At 33.6% G+C, this 20,567-nt stretch overlaps 1 protein-coding gene and 1 pseudogene across 6 annotated transcripts in view; both read right to left on the bottom strand.

Annotated features, from left to right (window-relative positions):
* The window catches only part of TBC1D5 (TBC1 domain family member 5), a 583,027-nt gene that overhangs the window by 256,147 nt on the left and 306,313 nt on the right, over positions 1-20,567 (bottom strand). For all 6 annotated transcript variants that reach the window (XM_047875577.1, XM_047875576.1, XM_047875579.1 and 3 more), the window contains one exon: positions 14,082-14,148. In XM_047875577.1, coding sequence (XP_047731533.1) covers positions 14,082-14,148 — 67 coding nt within the window. The remainder of the gene's footprint in view (positions 1-14,081; positions 14,149-20,567) is intronic.
* Positions 19,208-20,123, bottom strand: LOC125175212 (protein-L-histidine N-pros-methyltransferase-like; annotated as a pseudogene).

The raw sequence follows: 20,567 nt of genomic DNA, 5'->3' as shown, positions 1-20,567 counted from the left end.
AACTGACAATGAATTCCCATAACTGCTTTATCAGATATGTAAGTAAAAGGACACAATAAACTTTTAAATCTGTATGGAAATATATTAGTTATTTTTACTAATGAAAGGACTGCACATAAATCCAATATTCCAAGTAAAAGAGTATGTAGTTTTATGCCATCTTAAGTATGATTTTAAAAATACTATTCAAATAGAACAAGGAACATCTAACTAAAAAAAAAAATCAATGGAAATATGAGAAGTGTAAATTAGGTATGTCAGCATCAGACTGTAAAGTGTGGCACCAGATATGGGTAAGCTACAACATTAGGACTGCAGGTGCCAAGATCAACCAGATAAACACTGATGTTATCTATAATTACCTCATTTTTAGCTTAAATCACAGGTAATGAGGGAACTCAGAGACTCTAAAAGGCAATTAGAAACTGTACTGGCTTTTTTGCTTCCTGTATCAGGAATTTTTAAAAACTTACTTTTATTTAAAGCTTTTTTTTTCTCCATAATGAACCATCAGGGCATATCACTTATACATATATAAATAAATATAAAAACAGAATGCACAATTACTCACAAGCTTAAAATGGATTTCTTTCTATGTCTAGGTGAAATATGTTCTCATATGGTGAGGCTCCATTGAAACAAAGGCAACAAATAGTTCACTGTGTGGAGGTTTGTTAAAATTAATTTATGATGATGCTCTGATTTGGGTTTGGAATTAACTCTGAATTGAAAAATCTTGAACTGCCACCTCAATATCCACAAGGACACAAAGAACTGAGCTAGTTTTGGACAGTCAGATAGAAAATTCTTTTTCTAAAAAACATGGATCATTTTCTTTAAAATGTAATGTTTTAGAGCTTCTAAATTCAAGATCATATTATGTAGGGAAAGTCAACAAACATGCCTTTAGAAAAGGAATCAAGAAAAGCTGTATCACAAGGTCATAAAAAATTAAGTATATAATAAAGGTCATTAGACTATCAAAGGAATGGCATTTAGAAACGAGGTGAGAAATGGATCCTGTACCAAACCATCTCTATGAAGTTGTCTGGAATGAATATAGTTTATATTCCATAGTTCACTGATGTTTCTTGTATAAGGAACTCCTGGAGACACCTTCCTGCAGACTTCTCCCACCTGCGTTCCATCCCCACTGCACCACGTTTACCTTGCTATTTGGATACGAGCAGGGACTTGATACCTAACTCTCCACATGATGAAGAATTTGCCACACAGTCTATAATGTAAACAATACTATGAAAGAAATGCTTATAGAACTGAGAATAAATTATTTTGCAGTAACTCAGAAACAGGCATTTATTTAGCAAAATCTGATATCCTAATTAAAAGCCAATCTTATTTCATAAACCATGTTTTCAAGACTGGGTTGACTTATAGGATATTGCACATATAGAAATACATGTATGCTTCAGATAAATACTTTCTCTTAAAGAGATTTAAATGGATTAAAACTGAATCCATCATTCATTTGATAATCTGTAGATCAGCACTATCCAACAGAATTTTCTAAAGTAACAGAAATGTTCTATATCTGACTGTCCAATAGGGTGATCATTAATCACATGTAGCTACTAAGCGGATGAAATAAGGCTAGTGCAATTCAAGAACTACATATTTTATCTTAATTAATTTAAACCTAAATTTAAATAGCTTCATGTCACTAGGTTGTTCCTATAGTGAACATCAAAATTCAAAGTGTTTTAAGAATAAACCATTCATGTATACATTTAACTTTGAAAGTAAAACCTGTAACATAAGTATACACATGATATATATCACCTATAGTGTTACGGGGGAAAGAAGACAGATACACGTTAAAAGTTAAATAGTACGGGGAACCTGGGGGACTCAGTCTAGGTTAAGCGTCAGACTTCGGCTCAGGTCATTAACTCGCGGCTTGTGGGTTTGAACCCCGGGTCAAGCTCTGTGCTGACAGCTTAGAGCCTGGAGCCTGCTTCAGATTTTCCTCTCTCTGTCCTGCCCATGCTCATGTTCCGTCTCTGTCTCTCAAAAATAAATAAAAATGTTAAAAAAAAATTTTTTTAAGTTCAACAGTACAAGTAGTTATAAAGATAATTCCATAAGAGATGTAACACAGTATAGAATTAATTCTAAATGAATGGGGTGCTACTAATAAGGTCAGATATAGATGTAATATTTTTTCTTTTTTGTCTCTGATTGCCTTTCCCTGTCTATGACTCTGTCTCTACCACCACCCCACTGCCTCTTGCTTCCTCCCACCTCCTTCTTCTCATACACACACATAAAAGTTAGGGAAGCAAATCTTTAGTGATGACAGGTAACAAAAATGATCAATGCTGCAAAGAATCAGACCCAAGATTTGAATCATTAGCCTAATATGATCATATTAGACTGCCTCAAAGATCCAGGAAATGAAAATTTTAAATGGGAGATAAATGGGTCATGTGATAAAGTAAACTTTAGTTTAAGCCAATATGGACTTTATGGACTTTATAATTTCTTTGGATTAATGTGCCTAGGAAAGTAATTTCACATGGGCCTCTGAAAAGGTAAGGAAATATCTCTATCCAAGGGCCACTAGAAAATCTCACAATTTGTAATTTAAAAGAAAAAAACTCACCACTATAAAAAATCCTGTACTCGAATACCTCATTTACCCAGCATAATGAAAGACCAATATATGCCGCACATGTGATTTTTTTGGGGGGGGGGGGCAACATAAAAATGTTGAGAGTATCAGAATATTTCTAAATCTTGCAGAAATTTTTGTATAAATGTGCTATACATTTGGAAAATGTATGGCCATTTGCCCCCACATTAAATAACTCCACGCTGCTTTGCTTTTGGAGTTTCCCATTCTGTGTTAGTGGCATTTTTTTTCATGACTATTGGCTACTAATTTGTGTAATGATTGTACATTAGCTTTTAGAAATCCTAAATCTACATCCCTCTGTCACTTGCTCAGTTTGCCGTTTTTGAAATAAAGACAAACTAGACTTTAAGCTTCATACATTCCAGCCTATTTCAACATCATAAACTATCATCATCTTTTCTAATTTAACAAAAATGTCAAATAAGACTGTGAAAGTAGAATAAGGACTGAAAGGGCTCTTTTGCACCTAAACACATTTAATAAACAAACGTTTTGGTATTCTAATAGTTTCCCCTTATTTCTAAGTTTCTGGTTATATTCCAGCTGGTTGAAGCTATTAGAAATTTGACCTGTAAATAACTGATATGTCACTGTACATCCAAATATCAGCAGCCAATCCCATTCCCAGCCTCAGTCCTTGAGTTTGGTCAAGAAAGAATTCACAAATGCTTTTTTTTTTTTAAATTTAAGTTTTATTTATTTATTTTGAGGGGGGAGAGGGAGTAGGGAGGGGCAAAGAGAGAGGGAGAGAGAAAATCCCATGCAGGCTCAGGACTATCAGTGCAGAGTCTGGAACTTGGGAGTATGAGATCCTGACCAGAACTGAAGTCTGAAGCTTAACTGACTACGCCATCCAGGTGCTCCATCCACAGTCAAATTCTTAAGTGAGCAAACCATTAGTTGCAGTTGAGATCAAAGTACCCTCTCCGAGTAGGAGAGGAGGCAAGCCCAGAAGGCAACGGCAACAGGAGTCAGCTTGTCTTTTCTCTTTTTTTTATGTTTGCTAGGTTAAGGGTCCCAGCTAAGGGGTCTGACTGAGGCTGCTGGCAATCATCTAAGGGACTCCTCCTATGGGGCAGGGGGAGGGGTTGGCCCTATATGGTCCTTGTTGGAATGATTAGGACAGCCATCCCCACATGCAGGGAGGGGGTCAAAATCACAATGTAAATGTATTATAATGAAGCTATACTCCTGGCTTAGACTCCTGAGGGTCTTAGGGGAGACTGCAGGTATCTCCCCCCCGTCCCCCACCTCACCCCTTTCCTTAACTGCCTACTCTATCTCAAAAAAAAGAAGGAAAAATCCCTATTCTGAATACCGTGTATAGGGGGTAAGGGAGAAAGGGTTGGGAGAAGACATTAAAGGAATCAGGGTGTGGAGACCTAATTTGAGTCTGCACTGTGTTTCCTATGTAGGCTAGAACACCAGTGGGAGTAGTATTTTTATTACTGATTTTTTTAAAAACAGTTGTTCTGCATCACAGTGGAAGATGAACCATTTTCTCATGACCTCCTTGTCCAAATTAAAATATGTTTCATAAAAGTCCTGTCTTAGGCAGAAGTATTCTGCACTGATGAAATTTTATGTTATCTGAAAGCTCACCTACTTCAAGAGAACTCAAATCTCCTCCTGATTTTATGAGGCCTTTTGTTATTTTTTTTATTCTGTTATCCATATGCTCAATAATTCAGATATTCCCAAATGAATGCCACAAAAGTTTCAATTATATGACCACAGATATCTTTACATGAACAAGAGATGTTTCCATAAAGCTGTCACATGGAATGCTAATATACAACAAAAATAAGCACAAAAAATGCTCATTTTCTATAGAGCTGTTTAAAATATTATGATTAGGAATGGCGCCTAGACATATAGAGGCAGGAAAGGGCGTTCCTTCTCTAGGTTCCACCAACAGTCCAGGTACAGGGGGAAAAAACAGGGATGGGACAGTGTTAAAAATGTCAATCAGACTACCCGGGCTTTATTTATTTATCCCACTCCCTACACCTTCTTCTGGATCTCTTAAATAGAAACAAAGTAGTCCCCGTTCAGCCTACATAATCACAATATAAAAGAGAGAAATGGGGTCTGGGTTTGACCCAGGGGTCAGGTGGGGAGGGGCAAGCAAACAACAGCAGTTACTTAAGAGATTATAAACTCATTACTGAGTACTGAACAAAATCCACACAACACCAGGTCTGTGCCTGGTTCAATGACAGTAGAGCTCTGTTGCTCAAGACAACTTTAAGATCTAGAAGCACATTAAAAAATTGGAATGAGAGTCCAAAGATAGTGTTCAACTATCTTGTTTGGCTTCAAATGGGTTCAGAGACTTGGGCCTATCATCTGAATTACTCTACCAATCTGAACAAATAGCTTGAAATGCAATCTTTGAAAATCCTTGAAATAATATGTCAACCAGCTAAACTACTATATCTATCTCAGAACACTGCATCTCTAATCATGAAAACTATGTCCATATGTTCAGATGATACTAGGACTTCTTTTAAATTTCAAATATTCTCTCATTAGAGGCTATTTTTTATTCCATAGCTGCTTTATTGATTTTTCCCATATTTCTAAGCACATAATATTCATTCTCAATTGTATCATTACCAACTATTTCATATAATATGTTTTGTGATTTAAAGATTCACAGTTTCACCTCCCAGTTAAAATTTTTGATCATGGATTTAAATATATCAAACACCTATGATATAATAAAATCTAAAACTTTAATACTATCAAAACAGTAGGTCATGCAAAGTAACAATATCAACACAATGAAACAGATATATGTAAATACTCATATTGTAAGGACCACTGTAACTGTCTTTTATAACTAAGGGCATAATTTTACCACTAACAAATATAAGGCCAATTGATCTAACCATTCTAATAGTGCCAAAAAACAAAACAAAACAAAAAAACAAAAAACAAAGAATGAATTGCTTAGAGAGTAGAAAATGAAGACTGTCTTTTTTCATATTCACCTCACAAAAAATTCCTGTCCCTCTAGAATGTCTAGCAAGTTATTACCTTCCCCTTAACCATGACTTCCCCAACCCCTTAATTTTAACTACTCCATCCAAGGAAAATGCACCCCCATTATAACACTGGCCATAATCTACATTAGTTGCTTCCATGTCTGTCTCCCCTCCTACATGATGAGCGGGTAGTATTTACTTCTCTTTCAGTCTTAGAGGTTTAGCACGCTTGGCTTGCCTATAATGGATATACAATAAAGATCTTCAGAATGACTGAAGATGTGTTAGGTCTCTTGAACAACAACAACAAAAAAGATATAAGAAATGTTAGAAAAACACTTCTGAAAGCTCTAGATTAGGGGGGAAAAATGAAAAAAAAAAAAAAAAAGGATTACTCCCCCCCTGCCACTTTTCCCCAGAAGGCAAGGTAATTTGATACAGAAAATACACAAACGCTGCATATCAATCTTTACTAAAATATTCTGTGAAAATTCCACCTTTAAACTGTATCTTTGAGACTTACAAACTTCATCAAATCAAAAATCAGTAATTAAGTCTTATATAGAGCTAACTATATAACTATAAAGCCGACCCATAAGTAAATAAACAAGCAAGCTATTTGTAAAATGTTTAAAAAGATTTATAACTTTTCATTTTTAAACAATACTTCTTTGTATTATTTTCTCAAATTATAGATCCAGTAACACACTTCAACATTACTGACCAAATATTTAATTGACTTTACCTATTTCACTACCACACTTAAAAAACGAAGCACGCTAGGGGCGCCTGGGTGTCTCAAGAGTTGGTTGCGTGTTCAACTCTTGATTTCCGCTCAGGTTGTGATCCCAGGGTTGGGGGACCCAGCCCTGAGCTGGGCTGAGTGTGGAACCTACTTGGGATTCTCTCTCTCTCTCCCTCTGCTCTTCTCCCCCCACTCATGCTGTCTCTAAAATTACAAAAAAAAAAAAAAGTAAAAGAAAACAGTGAAGCATGCTAATATATATTACAAATAGTGACCCATGAGCTGCCAGGAGTGCATTTCAACTGGGAACACCAGAGGAAAACAGAAATGTGTCCTGGGGAAGGGACTCTCGGTGCTGACTGACTGAGAGCAGCTTATCCTTATATTTGAAATGTATGCCTGTCTTTTCAAAGATAAACATTTACACAGCCTTGGATGATTGGAGCTTGCAGCTGACTATGTAAATAAACAAATATGAAAAAAATTTTTCCTCTAGAGCCTGGCTACAGATAATAAAAAGGGCTTGAAGGGACTTATGAAGCAAAGGAACTCAAACTAACATGTACACACAAGTCAGTTTGGGTTATGTTAATTTAAGACTATAAATGCAAAGGAACCAGTTGATTACTTAAGTGGAAGGTAACATTTTCAGAGCCTTAAGTGATCAAATAATTAGTTCAAACAGTTGTATGTTACAGAAAAGCATAGATACTGACCAGTTCCACTATCATAAAAAATAACAGTTACTTCAAGATGATATTTTCATCATTCAAGTATGATTTTTCTCCTTCTCTCAAAAATGGCTCCATTATGGAGATATAATAAAAGGTATCATTTTGATTTTGGTTTCTGGAAAATGCGAAGGTTACATTTTGTGCTCTCTGAAACTATCATTTAACTATAAAGGCTGTGGTGCTATTTCAACAAATATGAAAATGAGAACTCAGAAAATGTGATATTGAGATTATGAGGTTAAATGAGTGTGGATTTTATATTCTTCCTATGTAATCTATAGATAACTGTAGATATTTATAGATTTGATCTTTTACAGATAACTATAGATCTAATCCTTAAACACTCATTTATCATACCTTTAGAACTGCACAGAATTTCTAAAAATACTTTTCTGAGACAAATGACAACTATAATAGGTGAAAAAGTTTATTAAAATTTACAGGAAATTTTAGGGGTGGCTGGGTGGCTCAGTCGGTAAGTATCCAGCTTTTGGATTTGGCACAGGTCATGAACTCACAGTCGGTGGGTTCGAGCCCTGCATCAGGCTCTGTGCTGGCAGTGCCGAAGTCTGCGTGGGATTCTCTCTCTTTCTTTCTCTGTCTTTCCCCCACTCTATCTCTCTCAAGATAAATAAATGAACTTGAAAAAAAATTACAGAAGGTTTTAGAAAAGAGAGAAAGGAAAGGTGCAAAATGCAGTATTTATTGTTTACTGTGTGCTATAGCTGACTGGGCCAGCTGTTCCACACATATGTAGGTATGCTCCCTCCACTCTATGATATGGGAGCTGCTAACATTCCCAGTTTACAAATGAGGTAACCAGGAATCAGAGAGGCTAATTATCTTGCCTAAGGTCAGTAAGTGAGAGTCTTATTTCTACCTGTGTGCTTTTTTTCCAAATTGTTTCCCTAAATCATGTATTTATTCTTAAAAATGTGTAGAGTTTGTATCATATAGGTATGTGGATTCTCAACAAAACGTAGACAACACAAAGTGAGAAAAGCGATGCTCTAAGAATCAGGAAAAACCTCTCTCATCTGCACACTAAGCTATGATACCCTGGAAAAATAAAATGGCAAAGGCTAGAAACTGCTTAAAATGACCGGGTGGTGGAAGAGTGGATGGAAATTCAAGTTAGTCTCTATTATCTTTAGTATATGCTGTGCTCTGAATGTCTCCCCCCTGCTTCCCCTTGTTGAACCTCAACACCCAGTGTGATGGATGTTTGGGGGTGGGCCTCATGAATAGAACTTGTGGATCAGAGAGCTCTCTGGCCCCTCTGCTATATAAGAACACTGTGAAAAGAAAGAGAACCAGGAGTGGGCTCCTACTGGACACCCAATCTACCAGCACCTTAATCATGGACTTCCTAGCCTCCAAAACTGTAAGAAATAAATTTCTGTTGCTTATAAGCCACCTAGCAGCCTGAACAGACTAACAGCATAACATTCAGCAATTAAATTAATTCTCGGACTCCATATTCTTAAATATAACAGATTAACAAACTTCTATCACTCTAAGAGTATAACCAGAACCCATATTTCTAAATTTTAAATCCAAAGTATGCTTTTGTTCTATTACCTCTACTAATATTTTGAATCACTACTTCATGGTTGATTTAAGACATGCACACTTAACACACACAAATGGGGAAAAAAGGTATTATGCTAAAAATAATTGTAAATGATAGAATGTGTGAATATTTTCCACATTCTCTCAAATTACTGATTACATGTACATAGGATAAATATTTCTGTGATAAAACTGTAAGCCTAAATTTTTAAAGTTTACTCAATGACTAAACAATGTTCAAATTAAGGTATTTTTATTATTCTGGAAAATAATTAACTTTAGATTCAAGAAGCCAAACCAACTATAATATTTTCAAAACATTTTATCAACTTCAACAGCCTTTAACTCTGTGGGCTATAGAATACACCACATTGTATAGAGTATAGAATACTCCCACATTGAAGGGAGGCAACTTCAATATTAAGAAATTATAAATACCACCAATTTAGAGCCAAATGGCTTTTTATCTTCTTTCCTTTTTAAGGCAAGAAAATAAAATATATGAAGGAAAAAAGTTACCTTTTTCTTTTTAAATATGAAATATAGCAATTCTTTAGAGGAAAAAAAAATAGGAAGCCAAAAAGAATGGGTATTTCTTGATTTACAAAAACACTGCATGTACTTTACAAATATTTAAGGTCTTTATAAATTTTCAAGTCTCAAGTCATCCCAGTATCCCCGTTGTAGGATTTATTAATTCAAAAGACATGCCCAAGTATTTTGCAATCCTTTCTGCATCCCACTATCTGTGTTTTTTTTTTTTTTCATTCAACACCAGGGTTTCTAACTATTATAGTCTTTGTTTATTGGCTATGAGTTAGAACAAACACTGGTTATTACTATCTCCAACTGTATCTTCAGTAGTCAACACTTCAGTTACAAAGTATTATTTGAAAATCATCCAATTGTCAAAATTCACAAGATAATACATTTCTCTTAATGACACAGCTTGGGAAAATACACCCAGAAATGGTACCATGTGTAATTAAATTGTAAAAATAATTAGGATAGACTACATGATTTACTACCACATATCAGAATCTAGAAAATCACAGTTACATATACAAGTGTATTTAAAAATAATCTACAATGACTTATATTCTATCCTATGACATTTATACAATGCCAAGATGATGTCTGAAAATGAAGCAATATTCTGAGTTTCCCAGAGAATGCCAATAACTGGTCTTGAGTCTTCTCTAACTAAATTGACTATTTAACCAATGTATCTTCACATGGATTTGTCACTACAGAAACACAACCTAAATCTTAAATGAGGCAATCCTCAATCTTTAAATCCTAAATAAAAAAATGAGGCAAAAATGAAGTTGTTTTCTTTTGGGGGAATTATAACATTACATGTGAAAAAAGCATTACACTGACTCAAAAACCATATAGACTTCTCTGAACTTTTGTGGAAAGTTATAATTTGATCAATAAAGATATTTAGAAACCTAGGGTAAAAAAAGGAAAGTTTAAAAATGCTCACCTTCAATTTATTTCATAGGTCACTGTTATACCATCTAATAAGATAATTAAAAACATGCAAGCAGCTGGTACTACAGCTAAACAGATTAATGTAATAGTCTGTAGTCATATGTGCTGGCAAGGGGCTCGCCTCTTTGGAGAGGAGAAGGTCAGCTGCCCTTGGGAAGAGGAGGAGGGTGGTGGGGAGAGAATATTCCTTCTACCATGTGGCCCTGTGTTACAGTCACTAAGTTAATCATCTACTGCAAACTGCTAATTGGCAAACGACTACTCTTCTTTCATACCCAGCAAGGGTCTCTCAGGTTTAATAGTTAAATAAGACATACAGAGCGCTCATATAAATCTGACAGACAACGCTGGTCTTTAAAAAGCATATGATCTACTGCATAAACCAATAATATCTTCTCAATTCTTATAAAATTTCCATTTTAACACATCATCTGCAAAATGGTTGGGGGACATGTAACTGAATTTTAACAAAAACTTCTAAAAATCTACTCTATTACCTAGGCACCGTGTAATAATCATACTGGTGCCTTAGGAGTTAAATTCAGCTGTACTCCACTGGGATCAATGAAGCAAAACCACAAAAGACACAAATCCAAGTAAAACCTCCTGGCCTAAGAACAACAAATCTATGAACGTTAGGCATATGAAACAATCATGTTACAATCTGATTGATTATAGATTTCGAAAGTTGTCAAAATTCCAAAAATCCACCTCTGAACTTATACAAATAGTAAAACATCTGCCTTTTATCACTACTCTGTGCACAAAATGGCTGTACAAAGGCAACCCAGAATACTGTACCAGAGATTGAGAGTTTCAAGCCTCAGGTTAAGCTTGTTCTTGGCTCCCTTTCAGCTAACAGACAAAAGTTATTTTCTTGTAAGACACATTTTTTTTTTTTTACCTTCCTTTTAGTGTCTCCGTATCAGAGCACTGTAAACAATTCTAAATACCAGAAGGTTAACGATGATGACAATGATGATAATGACATTGACTGGAAGATAAAAGCAGCTAATATTTATGCAGCACTTACCATGTGACACCATCCCATTAACTCCTTATAACAAGTGTCTTATTACCCCCACTTTAATGATGAGGAAACTGAGGCTAAGACTTGTCCCACGTTTCCAAAGTACTTGGAGTCAGGATTTGAACCACCTCACTACATTTAAATATTAACAAATGAAAAACAAAACAACAAAAATCAGTGACTACACTCTCTTGAAAGTGACAATCGAAAACCATGATAAGATAAATAATGGAAAGACTACAGACTTAGGTGACCAATTTAAGACTGAATTCAAAAGTCAATAAAACCTTGGCATATGCTACAAAAGGTACACGTGTTGGAGGGTTAAGTGAAGACTAAGGCAACAAAGTTGCCAATTTATAGGAAAGAATAATATCCAAAGAACTAATAATGCCATAGTTTTGCATGTGGATTTTCAAAAGGCTTTACCATACACATTTTATCTCAGGCTTTAAAACACATGTGAGGAGGGAGCAGGTTAGACACTGTAAGTCCGTCTTATGAGATAATAAACTAAGGCTAATCATTATCCTGGACACAAGTATATATAGCTTGAATATGATGGTACTAGGCTGACAGCCAGAATTGTCTGACTGTGAAGAAAGGTCAGGATTTCTGAGACAGTTTAAATAATACAAAGGTAGAATTGTTAAGGTTAAAGGATCTTTGAGGGTTGAAATATTCACATTGTTCTAATAACTTATTTATTAAGTTTAAAACAGCAATGATAGCAACAGAAAAGTAATTTTCGTTTTCAAAAGTGAATTTTACTGACAATTCTGTTGCCATTTTAGTATGATTGTACGAAAATTCCTAGGTTTTATCAGTTAACCTTAATATGGAAATATACCCCAGAGCTCTGCTTCTATGAATTCTGCATTTAACCCAAGTGTCAAATTCACAAGTAAGCTCATTACATTGTAAGAGCTATTGCCTGCTGAGTAGAAAAATATTCATTTCACACCTTAAATACTATAATACTATTTAATAACAGCACTGGCCTGCCAACTATTAAAAGCTCGTTTTTATATATTGTACTACCTGAGCTTTTTATCTTGCCTTTTTAATTACAACAATAAATTAATATCCTAACATTACAACACTGACAGGCATTGATTAAAATTATATTAGTTAACAACATTAGTATTTATTGTGCAAAGTTGCATTAGGAGTTCATTTTCAAAGTACAATTATCATTCAATAATACTAAAATACTTTAATCTTCAAACTATTCAAGAATAAAATAAGCTACAAGATAATGCCGTGCCTTCACATCAACACATTTCTCTTAACTTTATATTATGTCCATTATTTACTATAATTAGCTAAACTACAAATGTAATTGTAAAATTGAATTCACCAACAAAATTTATACACATACGGATTTTCCTTCTTTTGAAATACATCTCTATTTTCCTTTTGTCTTAGTTTTTTTTTACCGTATTTATATCTAATAATGATACTAATATAGACTTCACATGTATTACCATATTAACATTCCTCACTTACATACCAAATCATGAATGTTTAACTATCTTTTATATTTACTTCAGCACTAAAAGAAGGATTTGAAGAATCCCAACATTTATAAGGTAGGATGAGTACAGTGAAAATATAATGACAACATATGAGCTTTACTGCTGTGATAATACCCTTCTAGAACACCATGGGAACATAAGCCTTTTGTAGTATCTGTGACACTTGAACGACTGATTATTTATACATACCCCAACTGATATAAAATAAAGATGTCAAGTGTTTCAATTACCATCTCATTTCTGGAATTCAGAAACAAACTGGAGAAAACTTTCCCATTGACCACATTCCTATTAAGTGCTTCCTGTATACAAGGCTCTATTCTAGATATTAAAAGCGTGTCTGGGATTTGAAAAAAACAAATGACACAGTTCCACTTAGGGATATCCAATATGTATTCAAGTAAAAATACGAAGATTTCAATCGTAAACCCCGTATCTATTACATAAATGGAGTTACAGCTTAACATTTAAATGAGTTTCCAGGTGTGTAGTGGTTCTCTTGTGTATTTTATGGGGTCACTGCAAAGTGTCACAACTAGTTAATCATAAGGACAATGTACTCAAAGTATTTCCTCAAGAATCTGCATTGCTATCTACAATGCCAAAATGTATTATTACTGAATATGTACCTTTTTTTCTTAAAACAAAACAACCTAGTTCTTATATCACATTGGTTCAGTATAGGAAGTTTCAAATACTACTGGAAATAATATAATTTTTCTTCTTCCTAGGCTTCCCTGTTATGAAGGTACAAAATCCATAAACATTTACTCAAGCATATCAAGTTATAAGGAGAACATTACCAAAATACTAGATAAGATCCAGGTTTTCTTAACTAGTGTATCCTTTTTAAAAAATCACTAATTGAGATGTAACTGTCCTGTTTGCTGAAGAGTCAAAGGGGATATTAACAAACAGCGCTTAATGTAACCAGGGAGTACATTTCATACTCTTAGATGCTCATAAGGAATATATCCTGTTTTAAAAGGAAACTTAAACAAAAGGAAGCCTTTAGTACTGTAACAGATATACTGGAAAAACAAAAACAAAAATTGATTATAACGGAGTTTAACACTACATATGCATTGATACCAATTATCCTGTATACACTAACAACTGATATCTACAATAAGGCCATTTACTCAAGAATTTAAAAGGTTACATTCTTCATTACTCAATAAGTCTGCAGAACAATCACATATCACAATATCCTTTACATTTGACGTATTTTTAAAACACAGGTAACAATTCCTTACTACTCTTAGAATCCTGTAACATTAGGTAGCTTGTATAGTATCTTGTAATAATTTGTCACCTACCTATAAGAATTAAAAGTCCCATCAGAATCTAAAGTAGAACTTCTTCTTCCATTTTTATTTGAATCTCCTGGAAAAAAAAATTTTAAGAATACGAAATAATGAAGACTGTGAAACTGAGTATTTTAGTTGAAAAGCTGCTGTGTGACAGCTCTATGCAGTATATTGGGCCCAAAAACATATAACCCTTTATCCCTACCCCCCAAATATCTTTTGTAATCAGAGCTCTCTAGTCAAAAAATTCATTTTGATGCTATAATATGAACTAATACCACCAACTCCTAAGTTGGATAAGAATACTATCAAAGTAATTATTAACAGGAACAAATGAAGTACAGTACAGAGACATTTTCCTTTTATGAATCACAAACAAAACTGAAATTTATAAACTATTTAATAATACACTAGTGATTATAAATAAAGGGAAATTCTTTGTTCGTGACCAAATCACCTGTCCTGGCCACTGGTACAGTCAAAAGAGAGCAACAGAGAGAGGACCTGGAATGTTTTCAGTTCCCAGTTCTCCATGTTCCAGGAATTTGGTAAGCAGAGAAGTTAAACAGAAAGCAGCCTGGGGAGGTGGTGAATGCATTCTAAGGAGCTTTTAATACACCTTAATATTCTTCCTGAAACTTTCTATTTTAACCATGGGCAAAAGTTCAGCAGTTTTAAAAACGAAAAAACAACACTGAAAGATATTTCTGCATCATGTAGTAATGCCAAACATTTAGGAAAAAAAATTTCCACTTAAGAAACAGTTATATTCATTGTATCAGACGCAGAACAAATTCATACCTGCCAGTTTAGAGATTACAGAATAAAAATAAATGTGGTAAAGAAGTTTAAAAAATGTTTACCAATGCCACAATATAAAATATATATGCTTATTAAAAGAAATTTAATTTAATGTTAGTAGTTTACATTTTAAAATACATACTTCAAAGTAGTCTTCAGGAAACCATAGTATGCTACTAATAAATAGACCATTTATTCTTAGAAACACATTAAAAAGACTAGATTGTGATTACATTTTATACTCCTAATTCTTGTAATGTAACTTTCAAGCATCAGGTTATATTCATTTTTATGCTTTTTAAAGCTTAATAATTCAATGATTTATCTATTTTACTTTATACTTTTAATCCACTTTGAACAATCTAAGGTGCCACTGGAGATCATCATAGTGGTCCTGGTTAAGTCAAATAGTAATTACAGAGCTTTCACTTTAAAGATGAGATTATTTTTAATTATTGAGTGCAGTACTTAAGGTACCATACTTATATAATTATGCCACTCATTAAATGGTTATTGAAAGCTGAAATGTAATTTTAATGACAGCTACCTATTTTTCTTTGCACATTTTATAGTTGACAGATTAGTCAAGAATGTTGGCTCTTTTCAAAATCTTTACAGCTGTGCCAAAGTGTTTAGCAGGACAAGAACTGGACTGAGTCCACTTACTAACTTTTAACTCTATTCTTTTCTCAAAATGCACTTTCAGGTTTCTTTTCTTTCTTTCCTTTTTTTCATTAACAAAAATCCTAAAATGGATTACAGCATTCAAAACTATTGCCAAATTTTATAGGAGAAAATTACCCACAAACACTTAAATGTTTAAGATCAATTTAGCTGGGTATATTTTGTTAATTCTTTGAAAACACAGACACTGTAGGATTACTCACACAACATACTTCATTTTCTTAAAAAAATTAATGGTATTATAATAAGTAAACTAAAAAGATTTAAAGAAAATTAGTCTGTTTCTTGCTAAATGAAAATTTCCTACAACACATGTTATTTAACAGCTTGTAGACATTTCCTGTGAAACATTCTATAATCAGTATAAAATAAGTACTATATCATACATTTAAAATATAAGCCTTCTTTTTCTTTAAAACCAAAGATTATGATTAAACACATAAGATCTCACGAACAGAATTTTTTTCCCTTTCTGCTGATATTTACCAGATCAAATATAAAATCCTTCAAACAATTAAGAGACGTTCAGTTTTTAAACTAGGTTTTGCCATCATAATATATTACAAAGGTTTCTTCATTTTATACTTGTTTCAAAATGAGTATATCACATTAGATGTGACCTTCAAAGGATGGGAATAAGGAAAAGAAGCAGTTTTTCTTTCTCGAAAACATACCAAATAAGGAGTACAACTGTTTTTCCAAACAATATTAGAGAAAAGATTTCAGAGTTTGCTATATGGGGAAAAGGCAATAAAGTTTTGAAGCAGGAAAAACTGCTTTGTTCCTTCAATCCTCCAGTTGAAATTAATTATAGCAAATGTTTATGAAAACATCTGTTCCTTACAGTTATAAATTCTTAATTTTAGTATGGACGATTCCAGATTCTTATTTTGGAAGGAAACTGTCTGACAATTGAAAGATTTACAAAAGAACAGGAAGAATTTGTAATTCTGGAAAACTGTATGTACAGTGTACTGTATACCCTGCAGAGATTTTCATTTGCGTGAAACATTTGATGGGGCTTGAACTGGTTGGTAACTAGGAGAATTCAAAGACAGAGAGGCTCCTCTTTGATTTAAGGTGTTATACAATAAAAACATATCTGTAATACAAGGAAACATCAACTAAGAATTACAGATAAATGTTACCTTACCATTAATCTAATTTGGAGTAAATACAATAAACTAAGTATTAATTTTAACAGGGATTTAGTAAGACTAATGCCAATACAATCATGGGAAGGTATGTGCAGTGTTCCCCCCAAAAAACAACAGAGGGTGCAAGAGAGTTTAATATGATGTTTTAAATTGCTGCTCTGATTCTTGTTCTAAGTTATCAGGTAGCCATAACTGTAACAAGGATGTGTAGGTTGGTTTCAGATCTCTCTCTTCCTCTTCACTTTCTTCTCTCTCCCTCTCTCTCTCTCACACACACATATACACACACATAAGTGCATTGGTACAGTAATCTTACACAAAGACCTTTAAATGATCAGACAGCACAAATACTTAAATGTGTTTTAAGATAACGGACTACCTTTCACTTGCTTGAAAAGTAACTTAACAAAAGAGTAAATTTTTAAAATACAATTATGATTTTCAAAGTATTTCAATATTTATGTAAGTTAACCAATAAAATAATCTATATATATATATAGAGAGAGAGGAAATTTAAATAAATGCATAAATTATATGCAACATGTAACATACACATTATATGTGTTGCTATGTATATGTATGTTGTGCAACATATATTTACAGGAATAGTCCAACAATTATTTGTGACCATTACAATTTTAAATTTACATAACACATCAACTTCTCATTCGTAAGTACTTTGTAAAATGAATTCCTAGCAATCACAATTAAAATAAATTGACTGATTTGAAAAAAATGTTTGTAGTTATGTTATTTTAAATGAAGATACAAAGAACATGTATTTTCCATTAGTAATTTCTAACATACATGTGTCTAACTTATTTAGCAAATAATACATATAATGGTGACTTAAATCTCAAAACAAGATAAATCAAATTCCAGACTCCTTTTTAACTTTTACTGCAGTCAGGTTTAGCTAAGGGCATTTATAGCATCTATCTGTGCACCGTTGAAATCACGCTAAACGAAGGTTTACAATAGATTTCTATAGTGCTTTTTATGCACAAACATCTGCTTCATGAAGGTAGAACCAGAGATTTTAAACTAGGTTAGGTTAAAAACAACCAGAATAATGCTATAAATAAACACACTTACTCAACTGGGCCCTCAGTTTACATCCAAATATCATCGAGTTTTAGAAGATCACATCATACTAGGTATGAATTCCAAAAAGTATTACATAATTTAAAAAATAAAGTTTATCTCAAAATTGTTAGAGAAATGTCACCACGTGTGTGATGAATATTTAATAGTAAGAAACAAAAAAAGATTTGCTTTAAACTAAGTTAAAAACCAAAGCTATGGATAGCCACATTTAGTTGTGACAGGATAATATGACATAAATAGTGTAAAGACCTGAAACCTTTTGTTTTTTTTAAATGAATATTACTCCTGAAATGCTTTTTTATTAAATTTAAAATCCCATTCAAAGTAAATCCTTCAAAAATCCATGAATTAGGTATATTCATGTGTGGATATATAGTAAATCAAAGTATAAGGCCTCAGCATCTATGAAGACAGTAGCCACTAAGGACATTACCTCATTTCAGGAATCATGTAAAGAACAGTCTCTCTAGGCTAATTTATTTGTGCTAAAAATCAAAGGACTACCATCAGGTCTAAGACCCAGTGCTCAAGTAAATACAAAACAATCCTTATTCAATAATTTTCCATCTTCTCTATCATTATTATCTACATTCTAATAATTTAATGGCCATATTAAGTTATATATACAATATATATTTAAATAAATATCTATATTTATATAAATATACACATTTAAATAAATATATATTTAAATAAATATATAATATATAATAAATATAATATAATAAATATATTTATGTATTTAAACATATTTATATAAATATATATTTAAATATAAATAAATATATATTTATATATATTTAAATAAATTTTATTTAATATTTAAATAGTATATTTAATATATTTAATATTTAAACAAATATATATATTTAAATAAATATATATATTTAAAAATTATTTTTTCATCTCCAAAAAATGTTTACTGTCAAGATTCAAAACATTTTTCGAATGATAGAAAGGATTTCTAAACATGAAAGAGTATCAGTGCTATAACTTATAACCAAATATTTGCAAGTGAATGGACAGCTTTATCACCAGCCTTCATTTTATTAAAAACAATCCACATATATTGGTTCCATGTGAGGTTGTGGCTATTGCTTTGACTGGGAATGAGTCCCTACTGCAATTAAGTATAAAAAATATCTCCAAAATTGGAATGTGACGTGTATTACTAAGAGCTGAGAAAAATCCTCAAAGAGTTGGGGTTTTGTTTTTTAAAAAACATTCCTTTTACACACTACAAAGAAATAATTAGTATTTGGGCTTCTTAAGTCCCTACATGATATTTACAATGGCAATCCCCAAAGGTCCTCCCCTTCACATAACCACAAACGCATACCCTCTTCTGGAGTGCATATTCTTGGTGTGGGCTCTGAAGACTTGGGCCTCCACGTGTTTATTCAAGTTTGAGAACAGAGACAGCATCATCCAGAACATAATAGCCATCATACATGTCCCCTTCACACAGGTACGGTAGTCTGGTGAAAGCTTTGGTAACAAAACCAGTTTTTCTGAAAACTTCAGGCAGACTATTCACTTGTTCTTCCCATTTCTGTCCCTTGATTTCTCATGGTTTCTCCCACTTACCACCTACGTTTTCTGCACAGGGATGAAAGGGTAAAGCCAGGGAAGGGTGACCCTGCCTCTAGTTGGCTCCAAGATACTTCTGATATCTTTTAACAAAGTGAGGAGTTGATCACAGTGGTCCAGCAAATTCAAGCAGCTGACATCATACTGGAACCCTGTATTCTGTCATTCATTTATACCAAGCACTTTGTATTTCTTCTTTTGAAGCTGCCATACCATAGTTTCATACAGCTTGATGGCATAAATTTCTTCAAAATGAGGGCTCATGATTTTTGTGACCTGTCACCAGCACCTAAATCTACCGGTTTTCCAGTCTGGATTAATTTTTAGCAGTCTCTGAAACTGATCTAGTGAAAACACAAACATTGGGCCTCTTCCTAGCAACCGACTGATAGACACTGGAGAAATAAACAGGCTAAACACAGATGACACAGAAGAGTGATATAACTGGACAAAGGGCCAGCCCAATTTCTCAAGTCTGTTAAGAAGATCTGTGTTTCATTGATCCAGATAACTCTTAACAAAGCTTGGAATGATTCACATAATTTCTCTCCGTTGCACACCTACCAGTAGTGGTTCTCCCTCCTGCTGGCCTAGGCCACTGTGGCCCTGTCGAGTCTGCTCATCATTTACATGTAGGGCAGTGGATGAGTGGGCTCCATACCAGCCACACGGACACCAGGCTGGGGCACAACCAGCCCACAAACAGTCTCATCAAGGGCCATGGCCACTAGTTTGGATCAACCACCGGTGTCAGGGCGAGAACATGAAGGTGCCTTTGCCCAGACTAGAGCCATTGCACCCAACCCGCCCATCCAGCCTCCTCAGCGCTGAGGCAGGGGGTCAAAATTATTTAGATAACATAAAATCAGATGTAAAAAGCAAATATACAGAAACTTTTCAATAAATAATATTTCAAATGGATAATTTTAAGGTAATTTAATTTTTAATAATATTTGTTATTCCTATTAAACCATCAAGAGAATAATTTTCAAAAAGAAAGCAGTGTGACATCAGTGAAGTGGCAGAATATACAACTCCAAATTCTCATCATCCCACAGAAACATCAAAAATAAGCACACCAACTTCGCAATAATCCTAGAAAACAGCCAAAGATTTATGAAAACCAAATGAACAATGCATGAAAAAAAGAGACATC

Source organism: Prionailurus viverrinus, chromosome C2, assembly GCF_022837055.1.
Source record: "Prionailurus viverrinus isolate Anna chromosome C2, UM_Priviv_1.0, whole genome shotgun sequence".
Lineage (NCBI taxonomy): Eukaryota > Metazoa > Chordata > Mammalia > Carnivora > Felidae > Prionailurus > Prionailurus viverrinus.
Note: the sequence above shows the minus strand (reverse complement) of the source record. Positions and strands in the feature narration are given on the sequence as shown.